Source organism: Myotis myotis, unplaced genomic scaffold, assembly GCF_014108235.1.
Source record: "Myotis myotis isolate mMyoMyo1 unplaced genomic scaffold, mMyoMyo1.p scaffold_m19_p_9, whole genome shotgun sequence".
NCBI classification, from domain to species: Eukaryota; Metazoa; Chordata; class Mammalia; order Chiroptera; family Vespertilionidae; genus Myotis; species Myotis myotis.
In genome coordinates, this window is record NW_023416401.1 from 82,307,304 (window position 1) to 82,325,141 (window position 17,838).

The 17,838-nt window shown below is 54.2% G+C and overlaps 1 protein-coding gene across 1 annotated transcript; it reads left to right on the forward strand.

Annotated features, from left to right (window-relative positions):
- Positions 1-291: 291 nt before the first annotated feature.
- SNAI1 (snail family transcriptional repressor 1) lies at positions 292-6,532 on the forward strand. Its single transcript, XM_036323148.1, has 3 exons — positions 292-571; positions 1,200-1,727; positions 5,525-6,532. Exons 1-3 carry the CDS (start codon positions 490-492, stop codon positions 5,707-5,709), a joined length of 795 nt encoding a protein of 264 aa, XP_036179041.1. The 5' UTR covers positions 292-489; the 3' UTR covers positions 5,710-6,532.
- Positions 6,533-17,838: the final 11,306 nt, after the last annotated feature.

A 17,838-nucleotide genomic window follows, 5' to 3' on the forward strand; every position in this document is an offset into this window, starting at 1 on the left:
AAGCTGGGGGCCCAGGCGGTTACGGAACGGCAGGTGCCCCGGTCCTCCGTGCGGGACGCCAGGGGGCGCCAGAGGCGGCCGACCGTGTAGCGCTGCGCTGGACGGGGCGCGGGGTCCGGAAAGGGGTCCCTTCACGCCTCGGGGAATCCCTGCGCCCCGCGCCCCGCCCCCCAGCCGCTCGCCGCCGGGCGGTCAGTGCAGCTCCCACTGCGCGACGTTGGAACAGCCCCCGCCCGGCTTTCAGCGCCACGCGGCGCGAGCCCCGCCAGCCCCTCGCGCACCTGCTTGGGGCGTGGTCTCCGGCAAAGGTGCTCCTCGATTGGCTCAGAGGTGACAAAGGGGGCGGGGCCATCGTGGCCCCGCCCCGTTGCTGGAGTACTTAAACGAGTTGGCGGCTCCGCTCCGCTCACAGCGCAGCGGCTCGGCCTCGCGGGGGAGGGTCCTTACGACGCCAGCGCGGCCCGGTGACCCCGGCTTGCTTCGGCCACCATGCCGCGCTCTTTCCTCGTCAGGAAGTCTGCCTGCACCCGCCGGAGGCCCAACTACAGCGAGCTGCACGACTCTTGTCCAGGTGAGTGAACGGAGGCCCCGTTGGGGAGGGTTTGGGGGGCGTTCTAGGGGGGTGGACCTGGGGGAAAGGACGAGGGGCCATAAGCGAGTCAAAGGAGTCGGCGCGGGGACCTGCGAGGCCAGGGGCATGCGGAGCCCGCGGCAGGTGGATCCGGGCGGTTGGGGGAGGGCCTTCCGAGGGCGACGGTCTGGGTTTGAGGGCAGGTCCTAGCTGCCAAGAAGCAGAGGAAGCCAGCGAGTGAGAAATGAGAGCCACTTCTTAGGGAGAAACACTGCCCAGGGCTGGAGAGAGTCCGGAATCCGGAGGATTTAGGGAAAAGGGGGACGGGGGGCGGGGGGATGTGTATGGGGAGAGGGAGTGGGACATGGGTGGTGCCTCAGCTGGCGTGGTTGGGGTGGTTGGGGTGCTGGGAATTCCAGAGGGAATTGCCCCCATGAGTTGGGGCTGGGAAAGGGGATCCTTTTTAAGATGTGGAGGCGGAGGTGGGAGAACCAGGATCTGGGTGAGGCAAGAACCTAAAGTATTACGTGTCAGCCCCATTCTACCCCTGGCCCCTAGCAGGCTGATGTTTGTTGACCGACTGACTGATCTAATGCCCGACCCTACCTTTGTCTCCGTCCCTTCACAGAGTTCACCTTCCAGCAGCCCTACGACCAGGCCCACCTGCTGGCGGCCATCCCGCCTCCGGAGGTCCTCAACCCCACGGCCTCGCTGCCCACGCTCATCTGGGACTCTCTCCTGGCACCACAAGCCCAGCCGGTTGGCTGGGCCTCCCTTCTACCCCGGGAAATCCCCAAGGTGGTTGAGCTGACCTCGCTGTCGGACGAGGACAGTGGGAAAGGCTCCCAGCCTCCCAGCCCACCCTCGCCAGCCCCGTCCTCCTTCTCCTCCACCTCAGCCTCTTCCCTGGAGGCTGACGGTTACACTGCCTTCCCGGGCTTGGGCCCATTGCCCAAGCAGCTGTCCGGGCTCTCAGGGGCCAAGGACCCCCAGTCTCGCAAGGCCTTCAACTGCAAATACTGCAACAAGGAATACGTCAGCCTGGGTGCCCTCAAGATGCACATCCGAAGCCACACCCTGCCCTGCGTCTGTGGCACCTGCGGGAAGGCCTTCTCCAGGCCCTGGCTGCTGCAGGGCCACGTCCGGACCCACACCGGTGAGTGCCCTCCTCACTGCCCCCTCTGCCTTCTTTACCAGCTCTTGTGAGACTTCAGACTGTAGACACCGAGTCTTAGGACTTCTAGCTTGAGTGTTCCGGGGCCTGGCTCTCTGAAATGTTTGGCAGAAAAATGTCTTCGTTCATCAGCGAAGCAGATGGGTTAAGGGGATAACTTGACAGGTACCTCTGCAATCTCAGTTTCTCAGCCAAATGGGTTAGCGCTCGATGTGGGAAAGGTGCCACCAACACCTTGCTGTTGGAGCCAGGTGTGAAGGGGCCCTCCCTGCCCCGCCCTTTCCCAGCCCACCCCCACCTCAGCCAGACAGGATGTTGTTAGGGGCCCCCCACCTGGCTCTGAATGCCGCTTGGAGAACTTTCTCAAACCTTGGGCTGCTGATGTTTCACTCTGAGCCTCAGTTTTCTCATCTGTTAATTGAGCATACTATACCTGGGGTGGGGGTATGAGGGGTGTAGGGGTGGGGGGAAGGTTCTGTGTGGGTTAAATGAAAGAAAGAATACAGAAAGCACCTGAAATGTGTTTGTTACATGATCCGAATGCACAAAAATGGGTAGTTGGTATTTGTTCTGCTTCCATGCCGTGTGGCCTTAAGCAGGTGATTTAACCTCTCTGAACCTCGAGAGTGTGATTGAATAATCTTATAGGGTGGGTTACGAGGGTGTTTTATAAGGTGGCTATCAAGATTCAGTGGCTCTAATCACTTTATAATAAGCTATCAGGATGGCTCTCCCCACCCACACCTTGGAGTAGATCAATTCAATCCTAGTATGCAGACCCGGGAACACCTTTGCTGGCAGAAAACACAATTATGTCTTGGTATTTCAAAAATACTTAATGTATAGAAAATTGTGAGATGGAGCCCTTCCTGTCCTTTAACTTTCTAGAGAATGGGCAAAAGGTAGCCACTTTTCAGAACTTGAATGATGGAGGCTGCCATGTTTGGGGCTGCTCTTTGGGGAGTGACTGTTGAGGGAGAAGGTTCAAGGGTCATAGTATCAGCTTTGGGGTCAAACGGTCTGGTTGGAGACTCAGTCTGGCATTTCCTGTCCCAGGCAGGGACCGACCTCGGAGCCCCGAGGGTCAGTGGGGTGGTGTGTGAGGAAGACAGTTTGCAGGCATTATTGGTGCCGTCAGCACTCCCAGAAAGTGACCCTGGCATTCTCCCCGGCTTGCAGACTATGGCTACCCATTTCTCTTACTCTGTGCACCAAGGGTCCTGATTTTAACATGTACCAGTCCAACTCCCTGGCCTCTGTCCTGGGTGCCTGCCAGCTGATGGGGCTCCATTTGAGGTGAGTTGGAGCCACCCTGGCCCTCCTCTCTCCTCTCATGAGACATTGTTTTAATGTAAAGGCAGGGCTCAGACAGAAAGCTTGTTGAAATTCACCATGGCCATCCTCATTGACACCCATTGTGTGCCTTAATGGTGGCTCTGGTGGGTGGGGCTGGCGGGGTAGAGCAGGTGCATAGGGCATCGGTGCCCAGCACCTGTTCTGGGCCGCAGCTGCTGGCCCACAGCGTGTCAGGCCCCTTTAATCCGGGGAGTATCGCATGTACAGTGTCCCCCTTGGCAGCCTTTGTCCCTGCCAGCCTGGTGCTGATTTCACACTCGCCAGGAGCACCATAAAGGCGTCTGGGGTGGGGGATCAGTGAGGGGTGGAGGTCTGTGCCTCCTGCTTGCACACAAACCTCCACCAGGCCTCCTTCCCCTTTGTTCAGGCTTATGTCTGGTCATACTTAGCGTTGAAAGTGTTCATTGAGCACTTGCTGTGTGGAACTCAGTGCTCAGGCCTTCCTTCACCGGTGTTAACACAGTAATTCCACCAGCTACCTTAGGAGGGAGATGCCATAATCCCCACCTTACAGATGAGGAAACTGAGGCACAGAGAAGGAAGTTACTTTCTCGAGACACAGCTTCTAAGACTGGGGACAGGGCTCCTTCACCTCCCCGAGGTGGTTAGAGGGAGGTGGCTTTCTGTGCCCTGGGGAGTACAGAACTCCATCTCATTTGCCAGATTTGCTTAACCTTTGTTCACAAAGGAGTGTGTGAATGAGGAGGAACTTCACTTAGACCAGAAGTTTTCAACCTTCTGGCCCTTTAAATACAGTTCCTCATGTTGTGACCCAATCATAAAATTATTTTCATTGCTACTTCATAACTGTAATGTTGCTACTGTTATGAATCGTAATATAAATATCTGATATGCAGGATGGTCTTAGGCAACCCCTGTGAAAGGGTCATTCGATCGCCAAAGGGGTCTCGACCCACAGGTTGAGAACCGCTGACTTAGACCTTGTAGAACGCAATCATCAAACTCTTCAGGCCTGGTATACAGAGGGTGCTCAATAATGGCAGAGCAAATTACATCCCTTTCCCAATTCTCTGGCTAGGTAGCCCCCCTTCTGCTTCAGGAGACAGCTTTTGAACGGATAGGTCCCACAGTCAGCCTCAGGCATCTGACTTCTGGACCCCTTCTTCCCAGTGCCCAGTACAATACCCCGGCACCCAGTAGGCTGCTGTAATTCATTCATTCCCTGCTGTTCTTGAATTCCAGCACTGGGATTTAACTAGTGGGCCATGGCCTAGGGGCTTATCAGTGGGAGGGAGGAGAATTGCATTTGATTGATTGCTTTTCTTTCTTTTTTGTTCTTGAGAATTGTATTTTTTTGGAAAAGACTATTCAGTGTTATAAAATAGTGCCCAGCACATAGTGGGAGCTTTATAAGTATTTGTTTAATGAGTTACTATTCTGGCTTTTTATTTGGGAAATGCTGCATCCCTAAGAAAAAAAACACAAAACATAACACTGTCATAACATCCTCTTGGTGGCGACAGGAATTATGACAAAGGTGATAGGGTGACTGATGTCAGGGGCTTCTGAGGTCTTCACAGAATTTATTCATTGTACAAGTGCTTACTGAGCACGTACTGTGTGCCTAGTGTATAAGGCTTCCAAAAACAATCTCATCCAGGCAGGTGGCTGGAGGCTCACAGGTGGGGAGGGGTTTTAAACAAGTCCTAAGGTAAAAGGGTTCTGTAGCCTCTTGGGGGGCAGACAAGGAGACTTGAAATTCCCCTGAGTGTGATGAGCTTCAGTTTGGCCCAGAGCCGTGGCCAAATCTGGGGTGGACTGGGGGCCGAGGAGACCTTTAAGGCCGACTCTTAATGCTCTATCCCCAGATGAAGCCAATTCAGGAGACAGGACAAGGAACACCCACCACAGCCTCCTTAACTGAGCGGCCGTCTGTGGAGGGGTCAAAGTCAAGGACTCAGGCAGGCTGCGTGGTTCCTGCTGGCTGGCCCTGCATATGCTATGGGCTTCCCTGTGCCTCAGTGTCCTCCTCCCTAAACGGAGGCAAGGACAGGACTGGGTGAGAAGTGTTTTACACTGTCCCCGGCACAAAGTAAATGTTCAGTAAACGCAGTTGCCATCACTTCCTGCCGGCGCTGTGTGGATGACCACATTATTCAGCATTCGCTGGCACCAACCCCCTGTGGGTGGCGGGTGAACAGCACCTTTTACATGGGAGCAAATGGAGGCACAGGAGCCAGAGGACTTGCTCCAGGCCACAGGGTGGGACGCAGCAGGGCTCCCAGTCAACACCAGGCCTTTGGACACCGGGATGGCCTGGTTTTTCTGCGTCACGGGGCTCCGTCAGTGTTGGGGTGAGCAGGGCTCTAAGGGCTGGGGTGGGTGGGTAGGGATCTTGATAAATGTCAGCTGTTGTCAGAGACCGAGCAGTCTCCTGACCGCCTCCTGCTTTCTCTCCCCAGGGGAGAAGCCCTTCTCCTGCTCCCACTGCAGCCGCGCTTTTGCCGACCGCTCCAACCTGCGGGCCCACCTCCAGACCCACTCAGATGTCAAGAAGTACCAGTGCAAGACGTGCTCCCGCACCTTCTCCCGCATGTCCCTCCTCCACAAACACGAAGAGTCAGGCTGCTCAGGGGGCCCCCGCTGACCCCCACGGCTGCTTCTGCCTCTCCAGACCCTCCCCCTGCAGCGGCCTCCCCCGGCTCTGGAAGGAAGGACCCCTGCATCCTTCCCACCGCCATGGAATTCCCTTCTGAGCTCCCCTCTTGGCTGTTGTAGCTTCACAGGGCGCCGAGGACCATTTCCAGTGTGTCTGCTTGGGGGGCCTCGGTTGGCTCTGTGGACGGATGATGGGAGGGTGGCCCCTTCTGGCAGCCACTGCTCCCCAGCGAGCGTTCTGGAGTTGGCCTTGATGTGTGGGCTTGTGTATCCAAAACTGTTTGGATACAGCTGCTTTGAGCTACAGGACAAAAGCCAACAGACTGATAGAGGCTCCCACCCCACTCAGGGGACCCCACTCCTCCCCACCCCAGAAACCCTCAGGCCACCTCTCCAGGAGGTGTGAGTAACTGCAGCGATCCACCCCCGGGGTGTCCACGGGGCCTGGGGGGCGGTCTCTGGCAAAAGGACATGTCTAGACCCCAGGAAGCCCCAGGCCCGGGCAGCTATTTCAGCCTCCTGTTTGTCATGGTGGCACCTGTTTCACGGGCAATTTAACAGCGTCTCAAAAGGGAATGTGAGTAATTGCCGTCACTTGTCAGGGGCCCAAATAGGGTGCTTCGGCCCAACCAATGTGTCTCCCAGAACTATTTTCAGGGACCCAACAGGTGGGCCCAGGAGGAAGATGTTTACATTTTTTTAAAGGTACACTGGTATTTATATTGCAAGCAACATTTTGTACTAAGGAAACATTTTGTATAGTTATATGTACAGTTTATTGATATTCAATAAAGCGGTTAATTTATATGTAAGAAAGTCTTGTTTTCTAGAGGAGCGGGTATTTTAAAGGGCCTTTAGGGAGGCGGTGAGGGGAGGGATTGGTGGAGCTCAGAGAGTACTGACGCAGCCTTAAATCTTGTCCTAAACATCATGTGACTCTGGACTCCTGGGTTTGACAGGGACCTTGTTTGTGCAAATGGGCTTTCCTGTGAGCCTGTGTCCTGTGTGATGTGGAGGTGGGGAAGCACCTGTGGCTGGGCGGTGGGGGGGGTGGGGGTGCGGGGGCACCGTGGGGGGTGTAGGCTCCTGCACGCTACATGTGGCGCTTACTCTCTGTTGACCATTTTGAAGCTGACCAGGCCTACAGGCTGCGAAGCTGGCTCCCTGGGTCTTATCAACTCGACAGGCTGGGGGCTGTGCCCAGCACCGCAGGGCTTGGGAGAGGGCTTGGCTGCTGCTCCCAGCTGACGAGGGGACAGAGGACGTCCTTCCTGTTTCCAAGGGCTCTGGGCCCCGCTGGCCGCCCTGTTGGACCCACACCTCCGTCTGGCCGCTGGGTACCAAATGGCCTTTGATGCAAGGAAATTGTCTGGCTGGAGCCAGGAGGGTGAGAAGCCAGGCCAAAGGGTAGGGGTCATTCAGCTTCCTGCTCCAGGACGGGACGGGAAGACAGTCAGCTTGCCTCCTGGGCTGGGATAATTCACTCCTGGCTGGCAGGCTGTGGTGGTGACCTCACCTCGGGGCCCTCCTGGGGCCAGAGAAAATGAGTGTCCTTTCTGAGCACAAAAGGTGCTGAAGGTGCCAGTTTCCTGCGGGGAGCTGAGCAGGCGTGCAGGCGGCCCAGAGGCCCAGAGCTCGGAGCCCGAGTCAGGCTGGGGGTGGGGGGAGCTTCATGTTCCAAAGGAGAGATGATTCTTTCTTCTAAACAGGAAATGGTGACCCGCAGGCCGGGAGCAGCCCTTAATGACTTGCAGCTTTCCTCCCAAAAGAAAAAAAAAAAAAGTTCTGTAACAATCGCCAAATTGTAGCTGGCCTCCCTGAAGGGAAGTTAGAGAGTTGGGGGTGGAGGGGGGAGTTAGAGAGTTGGGGGCCCTGCGGGGCTGGGCATCAGTTTGCTGAAGGCCTACTGTGTCCTAGGTCCCCAGGCTGCCATTTACATCCACCCCACAGTAGGTGCTGACATTGAAGGAGAATGAATAAATGACTTCACTCCAAGGGACGGGCCTGGTGGAAAACGCCGGCTGGCATTGGAAGTGGGGTCTATCCTGGGGGCCAGGTCTGCCTGGCTCATGCCCCTGACAATCAGGATGCCTGGAGCACGGTTCTTCTGGACCCTCAGTTTCTGCTTCTATAGAATGGTGTGATGATGGTGCCTCCCTCTGGTTTAATGAGCTGTGTGTGTGCCAGGTCCTGTTCTGGGCCCTGGGGGTACAGCCACGGACAGATGGACAGTCCCTGCACTCACGGAACTTACGTTCTAGCTGGGAGACATAAAACAAACAAGTGATTAAATAAACAAGCTGCTTTCCTACAGTGACGGTGCCAAGATGGAATTAAAGTGAGCACGTGCTGAGAGCCACGGGTGGGGCCCCTCAGATAGGAGGCCCGGAGCTGGAGAGGGAGCTGGAGAAGGGCTGACATTCCAGGGGAAACCTGAAGGAGGAGAAAGTTCCAGTCAGAGGAGGGTGCAGCAAGGGCAAAGGCTGAGGCTGGGAAGAGCTGCCCCCCACCCACCCCAAGAAAGACCAGGGGCCTAGGGGCTGGGGGGGGCGGGGGCAGGTTGGCTGATGGGCCTGCCAGATCCTGCAGAGCCTGTGGGGTTGGGGTCACAGTGCAGCCCAGAGGGCGGCCACTGGGGCTTTTTAAAATATATATTTTTATTGATTTCAGAGAGAAAAGGAGAGGGAGAGAGAGAGAAACATCAATGAGAGAGAATCATTGATCGGCTGCCTCCTGCATGCCCCACACTGGGGATAGAGCCTACAACCCAGACATGTGCCCTGACTGGGAATCGAACCGTGACCTCCTGGTTTATAAGTCGATGCTCAACCACTGAGCCACGCCATGGGGGCAGCATAGATTTCTTAAGGACAAGGACATTCATATAACCATAGTTCAATAATCAAAATCAGAAAATTTAGCATTGGTGCGATGCTATGTCTAACCCATAATCATGGATTACGGTCATTAAGTTTTTCCAGCTGCCCCAGTGATGCCTCCATAGTCCTTTGGAGGGTGGGGTGGGGAGAGACTCGGCATTACAGCTTGCATTTACTTGTCCTGTCTCTTTACTCTTTTATTCTGAGACACCTCTTTTCTTGGTCTTCCTTTTTTTTAAAGTATATTTTTATTGATCTCAGAGAGGAAGGGAGAGGGAGAGAGAGCTAGAAACATCAATGATGAGAAAGAATCACTGATCAGCTGCCTGCTGCACGCCTCCAGCTGGGGATCAAGCCTGCAGCCGGGCATGTGTCCTTGACCAGAATCGAACCCAGGACTCTTCAGTCTGCAGGCTGATGCTCTATCCACTGAGCCAAACCAGACAGGGCTTTTCTTGGTCTTTGGTGAGGTTGACATTTTTTAAGATTTCAGGCCAGCTGTTTGTAGGATGTTCCCCAAATTGGACTTTCCCAGCGCTTCCTGGAGATTAAGTTTGGGTTGTGCACTTGGGGCAGAATCCCAGAGGTGGTGTGTCTTGGTGCAAGGTGTCATGAGGCACACAGGTCAGTTTGAACATTACTGCTGATGTCAGCGTGGACCGCTTGGTTAAGGTGGTGCATGCCGGTTTCGCCTGGGTAAAGTTCCTCTTTCCCCCTTTTGTACTTAATCCGTATCTTGTGGGGAGACATTCCGAGACCATGTGAATATCCCCGTTACTCCTCAAATCTCCACCCACGAGGTTTAGCCCTCACTGGTGATTGTTGCCTAAGGCAATTATTACTATGGTGGCTGCCAAATGGTGATTTGCTGTTTATACTGGTTGGCTTTCTGCTCCTCTGAGCTTTCCCTCTGTCCTAACAGCACCTCAGAGCTGTGGGGGTGAGGGACATGGGATGGGGAGCAACAGGGTCTGGGGGGGCCATGAGATCCTCCCCTGAGCTTTTCTTTAAAGTGAGTCCAGAAAATAAATTGGCCATAAAGCTGCTCGCCATGCAAGTGTCCAGGCTGGCAGGTCTGGGGCCAGGGCCACCTCTGGGCACATCTGGGCCCCATTAGTGACTGGGCAGCTCCTCATGGATGTCCCTTGAGCTGGGATGGGTGGAACTCTGGTGGGCAGGGATTTGATCTTCCTTGCTCCTTTTTGCTTTCAAACCGTCAATTTCACACATGTTAAGTGAATTAATTTTTTCATTTAAAAACATGAGAAGATTAGATGTGAGGCACAAGTGACATGTGATCAACACACCAATCTCGATGCCTTTACTGCCCCCAGTGTGATGCTGTGAATATCTCTTTGGATTAGAGAAAATAAACATATATATTTATATGCACACCTGGCTCTAATCTCACTCCCAGGAAAAGCCAAAGCCCTCACCTTGACCCACGGGTGCCTCACCTCTACCTCTTCCCCTCTCCCATCCTCCTCACTCCCTCCAGCTCCAGGGCCTTCTGCCACCTCAGGGCCTTTGCACTTACAGCTCTTCTGCAGGAAGACTGGGCCTCCAGGGCCATTTGGCTGGCTTCCCCCTCCCGTGCATTCCAGTGCCCGCCCCTGTTTTTCTCCATAGCACTTGTCACCATCAACAAACCATATATTTCACTGTTCACAGTTTCTCTGCTGACTGTCTCTCCCACCGGCATGTCAGCTTCATGCGGGTGGAAATTCTGTCTGTGTTACTGACTGCCAGGTCCCTGGTGCCTCAAGTCTTGAACACAGGAGGCCTACACGCAGTAAAACTTGGCCTAATGGATGATGAACGCCTGTATGTGTGAACCCAGGAAGTACAGCGTGATCACCACTCTTAGGGAGCACCTTCTAGGTGCCAGACTCGGCACTGAGCGCCACACAGAGATGAACTCATTAAACCTTCACAGCTGAGTCCAGAAAGAGGAAACCGAGACACAGAGAGGTTAAATAACTTGCCCAAGGTCACACAGCAAGTAAGTGGCAGTGCTGGGATTTGAATCCTGAGTTCTTTTATTTCTGCTGTCATTTTGTTGTTTTTTTTTCTACCATTGCAATGGGTGTAATTAATACGTTTAAACTTGAAGTGCCACAGTCTGTGTCTTTACTACACGTGCTTGCCTATAACCTCTCACAGAGAGGGGCCTGTGTTGTCCTTTAACCAGTCTTCTAGAAACCGCACTTCTTCACCAGCCAGGTAGGCAGCCAAAGGTGTGTGTGGACATGGGGAGGGGGGGGCCCAGGAGGGACGGGGTGCGGTGGGGTTATCCTGTGTGGTCCCTGCAGCCCAGGAGAGGTTCCAGACCAGGGCTCCATGAGGGCAGGGCCACCCACCTGGCAAGACTGCCCTCCCGCCCAGGTCTGGGCCCACTCGGGGTGACCACGGTGGGGTCATGTATTAGTTTCCTAAGGTTGCCATAAAAAATCCCACAAATTGGGTGGCTTAAGACAACAGGAGCTAATTCGCAGTTCTGGAGACTGGACGTCTGGAATCAAGTGTTAGCGGGCCGTGCCTCTCGGGCAGCATCCCGGCGTGCCCCTTCCAGCTGCTTCCGTGGCTCCTGGTAACCCGGCGTTCCTTGGTTCACAGCTGCATCGGTTTGCTCTCCGCCTCCATCTTCACGGGGCCCTCGTCTGCGTCCTATTTCTCCCTGTTCTTTCTTCTTCTTATAAGGACACCGGCGATTGGATCAGGGCCCACCCTAACCCAGTCTGACCTCATCTTCACTCTCTCACATCTACAGAGACCCTACTTCCAAATAAGGTCACGTTCACGTGTTTTGGAAGTTGGGACTTAAGCATATCTTTTTGGGGGGCAAATTCAACCCACCACAGGTGGCTACAGCCAAGGGCACCCCAAGTCTTCCTCAGAGCCCCTGAATGCATCCGGGAGCTTTTTATCATTCACCTGCCAAACCCTGAGGAGAGTCAGGAAGCCAGTCTAGAGGGTGGCCTGAGGAGGAGGAGGAGGAGGAGCTGAATTTTGCCCCTGTGATTCCTGGAAGAAAGAGGGCCAAAGGCAAAAGCTCCTCTGACCCCTGACCTCAGAAGGTACTGTGTGAGCTGGCCGGGAGGTGGATGAGAGCCAGCCGTGTGGGAGAGGTCAGCTCGAATTAGGGCCAGGGCCATGCAGCCCTGAGGGGAAGTTTTGGATTTATCCTGAGTGCACTGGGGAGCCACGGGAGGGTTTGAGTGGTGGTGGTGGGGGGGGTCGGGGTGGGGGCCACATGAGTGGATTAGTTCTTGGGGAAGATCCCTGGGGTGGCTGTGTGGCAGCCAGGCCAGCAGGGAGGTCCCAGTCCTCCCCGTGGCCGGCCCATGAGATGGAGGGAAGGGTGGAGCCAGAGATTTAGGGAAGTTTGGCAACTCGTGGATTGGAAGAGTGAGGGAGAGGATCAGGGCAATGTCTTGTCTGGATTTTCCAGCAACTGAAGGAAATAAAGACCAGTGAGGCAAAAGCCATCAGTCGGGCAAATAATAGTAATAATAATAATAATAATAATAAAAGGCAGCAAACATTTCGTGAGGGTTCACTTCCTGGTTTGTACAGATTTAATCTTCCCAACAGCCCTGGGCAATGTGAGTGTAGGAGCCGGGTTCTGGAGCCAGACTGTGCGGGCTTTAGTCTCTCCTCCATTGCCTACCTGCTGCGTGAAGCGGGCTCAGCCTGAGTCCATTTCCTCATCGGAGGGTAGCTCCTCCTCCCCAGGGTTGTCGTGCAGATTAAAAGAGTGAATCCTTACAAATTGCTTGGCCTCGGGCCTGGCAGAGTAAATCCTCAGTAAACACTGGCTATTATTATGCCCATTTTCCAAATAGGGGACTCCAGGCTCCAGAGGGTAGAGAACTTGACTAGAACCACACAAAGAATAATCCTAATGTTTCTGGTTCTTTGTGTCTCCTCACCCTTCCTTACGCCCTCACGGAAGTCTGGGGCCTGAGCTGGCCTGCTGACCCCCAGGGCCTGGTATCCTGTGCCCCCTGGAGCCTGGAGTGGGGCCGGGTGACAGGGGAGCTGGAAGACTCCCCATGCAGTCCTGGGTGCACCACCCCGCTGTGGTACAAGCTGGAAGGGCCTCAGGTGAGGGCAGCCGGTGCTCCCAAACCCATTCTGTTTAGCTGGCACGATAGCCTGAAAGAAACACTTTTATGGGGGCTGGAAAGGCAGAAACAAGGAGAACTGAACCCCATGTGTTACTCTGTGGGGTGCACAAAGAAACCTAGTTTTACTCCCAGGAAAATGCCCGAGCCTGGCAAAGGGCTTTCCTGAGGAACTCGACCCTTTCTTCGTGGATCTGAGAACCACCTCTACCTCACTCCGCGACCCTGGATGAGTCCCTGCTTTCTCTAGGCCTCACTTTACACACCAGTAAGCCTTGTTCAACCTTTGATCCAATAATGAAATAAAAAGCACATAAACACATCCCCCCAGCACTTCTCAGAGAGCAGAATGCTATAAGCAACCTACATGCCCAGCATGAGGGGACTGGATGTGCTCACTGGGGTCCCGGCCTGTTCTGAGGACTTTGTGGCTGTTATAAATGGCAACACAGTCCTCAAAATAGGTATTGCGTGTGCAGCACATGGACAGAGAAAGGAAGGTGTCTGGCATGTGACAAGCACCCCAAATATTTCTTGAAGGATCAAATGAAAGAACAAACGAGTGGTGGGTACTCAGTGCATATCTGTTGACAGGAAGAAATGAAAGAAGAAGGCCTTGCAGACTGAAGGGTCCCAGGTTCCCTTCCAGTCAAGGGCACATGCCTGGGTTGTGGTCTCGATCCCCGGTAGGGGGTGTGCAGGAGGCAGCCGATCAATGATTCTCTTTCATCATTGATGTTTCTCTCTCTCTCCCTCTCCCTTCCTCTCTGAAATCAATAAAAATATATTAAAAAGAAAAAAGAAGGATGTGTAAGACATGTACCCTGATCATAGTGATTGTCTGGGGGGGGGGGGGCGGGTAGGTTGAGGTGCTGGTGAAGAGGAGGGCATCGCCTTGTTGTTGTTAATCCTCACCCGAGGATGTTTTTCCATTGATTTTTAGAGTGGGGGTGGGGGGGAGGGAGAGAGAGAGAGAGAGAGAGAGAGAGAGAGAGAGAGAGAGAAACATCGATGTGAGAGAGACACATCAAGGATGTTTTTCCATTGATTTTTAGAGTGGGGGGGGAGGGAGAGAGAGAGAGAGAGAGAGAGAGAGAGAGAGAGAAACATCGATGTGAGAGAGACACATCCAGGATGTTTTTCCATTGATTTTTAGAGTGGGGGGGGAGGGAGAGAGAGAGAGAGAGAGAGAGAGAGAGAGAGAGAGAGAGAGAGAGAGAAACATCAATGTGAGAGAGACACATCGATGGTTGCCGCCTGCATGCACCCTGACCAGGGCCAGGGATCGAGCCTGCAACCGAGCTACATGCTCTTGACCGGAATGGACCCTGGGACCGTTCAGTCTGAAGGCCGACACTCTAACCACTGCACAACCGGCTGAGGTGAGGGCATTGCCTTCTTATAGCATTTTTATCTTTTCTGCTTCCGTATTATTGTTGCTTCCCCACAGTGAGCATGTCTCGGTTTGCAATCAATCAATCGATACTTTCGTGGATAAACTGGATGTTCACGTGTTTACTTCAAAAGGTGCCGACACCTGCTGACAGGTGAAGGGAGCAGCGAGCAGAGCGGCCTGAAAAAAATCTATGGTGCCATTTGCTTAAAATGCTCCTTCATTTGCGCCCCTCTTTGCCCTCACAGAGAGGGAAACGTGTGCCCGGGGTCATGGTGGTTCTGTGTGGATGGCGGGGTTGCTGGGGTTCAAATTCTCTTCTTCTTCTTCTTCTTCTTTTTTTTTTTTTTTTTAATATATTAGTATTTTATTGATTTAGAGAGAAAGGGAGAAGGATAGAGAGTTAGAAACATCGATGAGAGGGAAACATCGATCAGCTGCCTCCTGCACACCCCCCACTGGGGATGTGCCCGCAACCAAGGTACATGCCCTTGACCGGAATGGAACCTGGGGCCGCAGGCCGACGCTCTGTCCACCGAGCCAAACCGGTCAGGGCTCGAATTCTCTTCCTCATGTGTCTCTGAGCTTTCTACGATGGGCACGTGGGGTTTTTGTTGTTATTTTTCTCAACAGAAACGCACATGCTGAAGAGCCAGGCTCCAGACCTGGCGATGTCACGGGATGAAGGAGGTCGCACGTGGGGATGACCGTGGCCGCCTGTCGCTTTCTTGAGGGCAGCGGGATGATGTCTGGATGTCATTCGGGGTCCACCCTGGGCACTGCCCGTGGTTAACTTCGTTCGCAGCCTCCGTGTCTATGGGTGGCCCGTTCTCCAGCTCCAGCGGGTCCATTATTCACCGAGAGTGTAAATATTTACCGCGCAGGCTGTTTACTGGCCGTGAGAAGGCCAATCTGATGAGTGAGCGAGGCAGAGACGAAGCTCAGAAAGCACGGGGGACTTTCCTGAGGACACGCAGCTGTGAGGTCATCGGTTCCTCCAGGTGTTTTTAACGGCTTCCCTGAGACATAATTCACTTACTGTACAATTCATCCACCTACAGGGTACAACGCAGCGGTTTTTAGTATGTGCACAAGGCTGTGTAACCATCCCCGCTATCTAATTCCAGAGCATTGCATCACCGGAAAAAGACACCCGTATCCCTCAGCAGCCATGCCCGTTTCCTCTTCCCCTCACCCCCGCGGAACCAGTCATCTGCTTTCTGTCTCTATGGACTTTCCATACAAATATGGACTCATAAGTGGATCGTACGGGTCCCATGTGTCCTTTCGTGCCTGGCCTCTTTCACTCAGCACGGTTGTGAGGTTTATCTGTGCTGTGGCACGTGTCAGACCTGCTTCTCCCATCCCGTGAACGTTCCATTGGTGCTATCCCCGTGTTGTTTATCCATCCATCCGCTGATGGACATTTGTTTCTGCTTTGGGCTTCTTACGAAGATGCTGTGGTGAACGTTCCTGTACAGGTTTTGTGGGGACCACAGCAATGAATGGAAGAGTTTAAGTTGTACTGCATCCTCGCCAGCACTTTGTTATTTTTGGTTTTTATTTTGTATTTCAGCCAATTTAGTAGGTAAGTGCACGAGTATGTTACAGTTTTCTCAAGAGGTAACCGACATACGCTAAACTGCCATATGTAAAGTATAATTCAGATGAGTTTTCCTCTTGGGAAATAAAAGAGTGGGTTTTTGGGGTCTTTGCTTCGGCACCAGGATTTGAACCAGGGTCTGCCTTGTCCCAGGCTGGGTTGATGTCTGCTGGGGGGACCCACTATCTTGGGAAGGAGTGCCCCTGATGGGCCGCAGTTGTGACTCTCCCATCTGGGTCTCTCTGGGCAAAGGGCAGGTCTGTGGCTCCAGCTGTGCACCCGGTGACGACAGCTCAGTCCTGTCTGCATCTCGCACATGTGCACCGAGCCCCTATGCGCGTGGGGCCCTGTTCCAGGCACCAGTGATGCGGCAGCACACAGGCCAGTCCCTGTCCTCAGAGAGCTGACAGTCCAGTGAGGGGGACATTCGAGGAACCCTCCCCAGAGATGCTGAAGGAGAGGAGTTCGCCAGACAAAGAGCAAGTCAGTGGGAGGAGGAAGCTGAAGGCAGAGGGAGGAGGAAGTGCAAAGGCCCTGAGGTGGGACCGCGCTTGGTGTACTCAAGAAGAGACACGGAAGTCAGTGTGGCTCAGGGGAGCCAGGTGGGCTAGAGGCGGGAGATGGGGTGGGAGAGGTGGGCAGGGGCCCACCAGCCAGGTGTTTGCACTTTATTCTAAGCTGTAGGGAGCCACCAGGGGAATTTAGGCGGAGGAGTGACTTCCCTCTGGCTGCATGTGGGAAACAGACCAAGGGAGCTGAAAGGAAGTGGGAGACAAGAGAGGAGCCACCTGCAGGCCGTGGCTTCCGTTGGAGAGCGGTGGGAGGAAGGGGGGGGTGTGTGCATGGGCTGGGAGGTGGAGAGTGACTGAATGGGAGGAAGGCTCCCAGCGCTCCTGGATGTGCGCTTGAGCCATGGAGAGGGGCCTGGTGGGTGGTGGTGCCAACGGACAAAACCAAGTCTCGGGAGAAGAGACAGCGAGGAAAAGGACGAGACAAACGTTTATAATTCTCCTCTCTCTGGACCCTCCCGGCCATCTCTACCAGCCCCCTAAGCCACCCCCGCCTCTGTGTTCAGCCCGGGCCTGGGCCTGAGTCCTGAAGCCTCAGGCCAGCAAGCGAGTGGGCAGACCCAGGACCCTGCCTACCCCCGCTCCTCCGCTCCTCCACTGCCTCCCTGGCCCCACGCCTTCCCCTCCAGAGCCCCTCCACCAGACGATGGTGAGCACCTGGGCAGAGGCCTGGCACAGTGCCTGGCATGTAATAGGCACTCAGTACATATCTGCTGAATGAAAGAAAGCCGTAGATGCCCTCGGTGGAGGCGATGGTACTAGAGAGCCCGGGGGGGCGTGGAGAAGGGTGGACGAGTTCTCTCACTCACTGCTCCCGCTCCACCGTGGCCTGTGGGAGCCAGAGGCTTTCCAGGATCTTGGCTGAGGTGGAGCAACCAGTTCTGAGCCAGGAATGAAGGTTATCACAACAGCCCTCGGGAGGTGCGCGCTCTTACTATCACATGCCCGCTGTACAGAGGAGGAGGCCAGAGTCACATAAGGAAGAGGCATTTGCCCCGGGCCCCCCGGGTGATCATGGCCTAGCAGGATTTGAACCTAGACCTGTCTGACTGCATTGTCCTTATCTCATCTTTTGTCCTCAAAGGGCTTTTTATTTTTTAAAAAATCTTTATTGTTGAAAGTATTACACATGTCCCCTCTCCCCCCACTCCCCCATTGACTTCTTCTAGCCCAACCACCTCAAAGGGCTTTTTAGAAAAATTAAAATGTAGGGACTCAAGGGGCAGGGAAGGATTTCTGTAGGTAGAGGCCTGTCCAGAATACTTCAAGAGCAAGTACAGCCCTAGCTCAGTGGGTTAGAGCAGCACCCCGATACCCCAAAGTTGTGGGCTTGATCCTCGGTCAGGGCACATACAAGAAGCAACCAATGAATGCATAAATAAGTGGAATAACAAGTCAATTTCTCTCTCTCTACCAAAAAATAAAGAGTAAATACAGCCCTAACTGGTTTGGCTCAGTGGATAGAGCGTCAGCCTGCGGACTGAAGGGTCCCAGGTTCGATTCCGGTCAAGGGCATGTACCTTGGTTGTGGGCACATCCCCAGTAGG

Excerpts from the sequence above, each read along its gene's own strand:
- SNAI1 (XM_036323148.1), top strand. The coding sequence starts at position 490 with ATGCCGCGCTCTTTCCTCGTCAGGAAGTCTGCCTGCACCCGCCGGAGG. Across the intron at positions 572-1,199 it reads GCTGCACGACTCTTGTCCAG|AGTTCACCTTCCAGCAGCCC; the intron begins GTGAGTGAACGG and ends GTCCCTTCACAG. Across the intron at positions 1,728-5,524 it reads CCACGTCCGGACCCACACCG|GGGAGAAGCCCTTCTCCTGC; the intron begins GTGAGTGCCCTC and ends TTCTCTCCCCAG.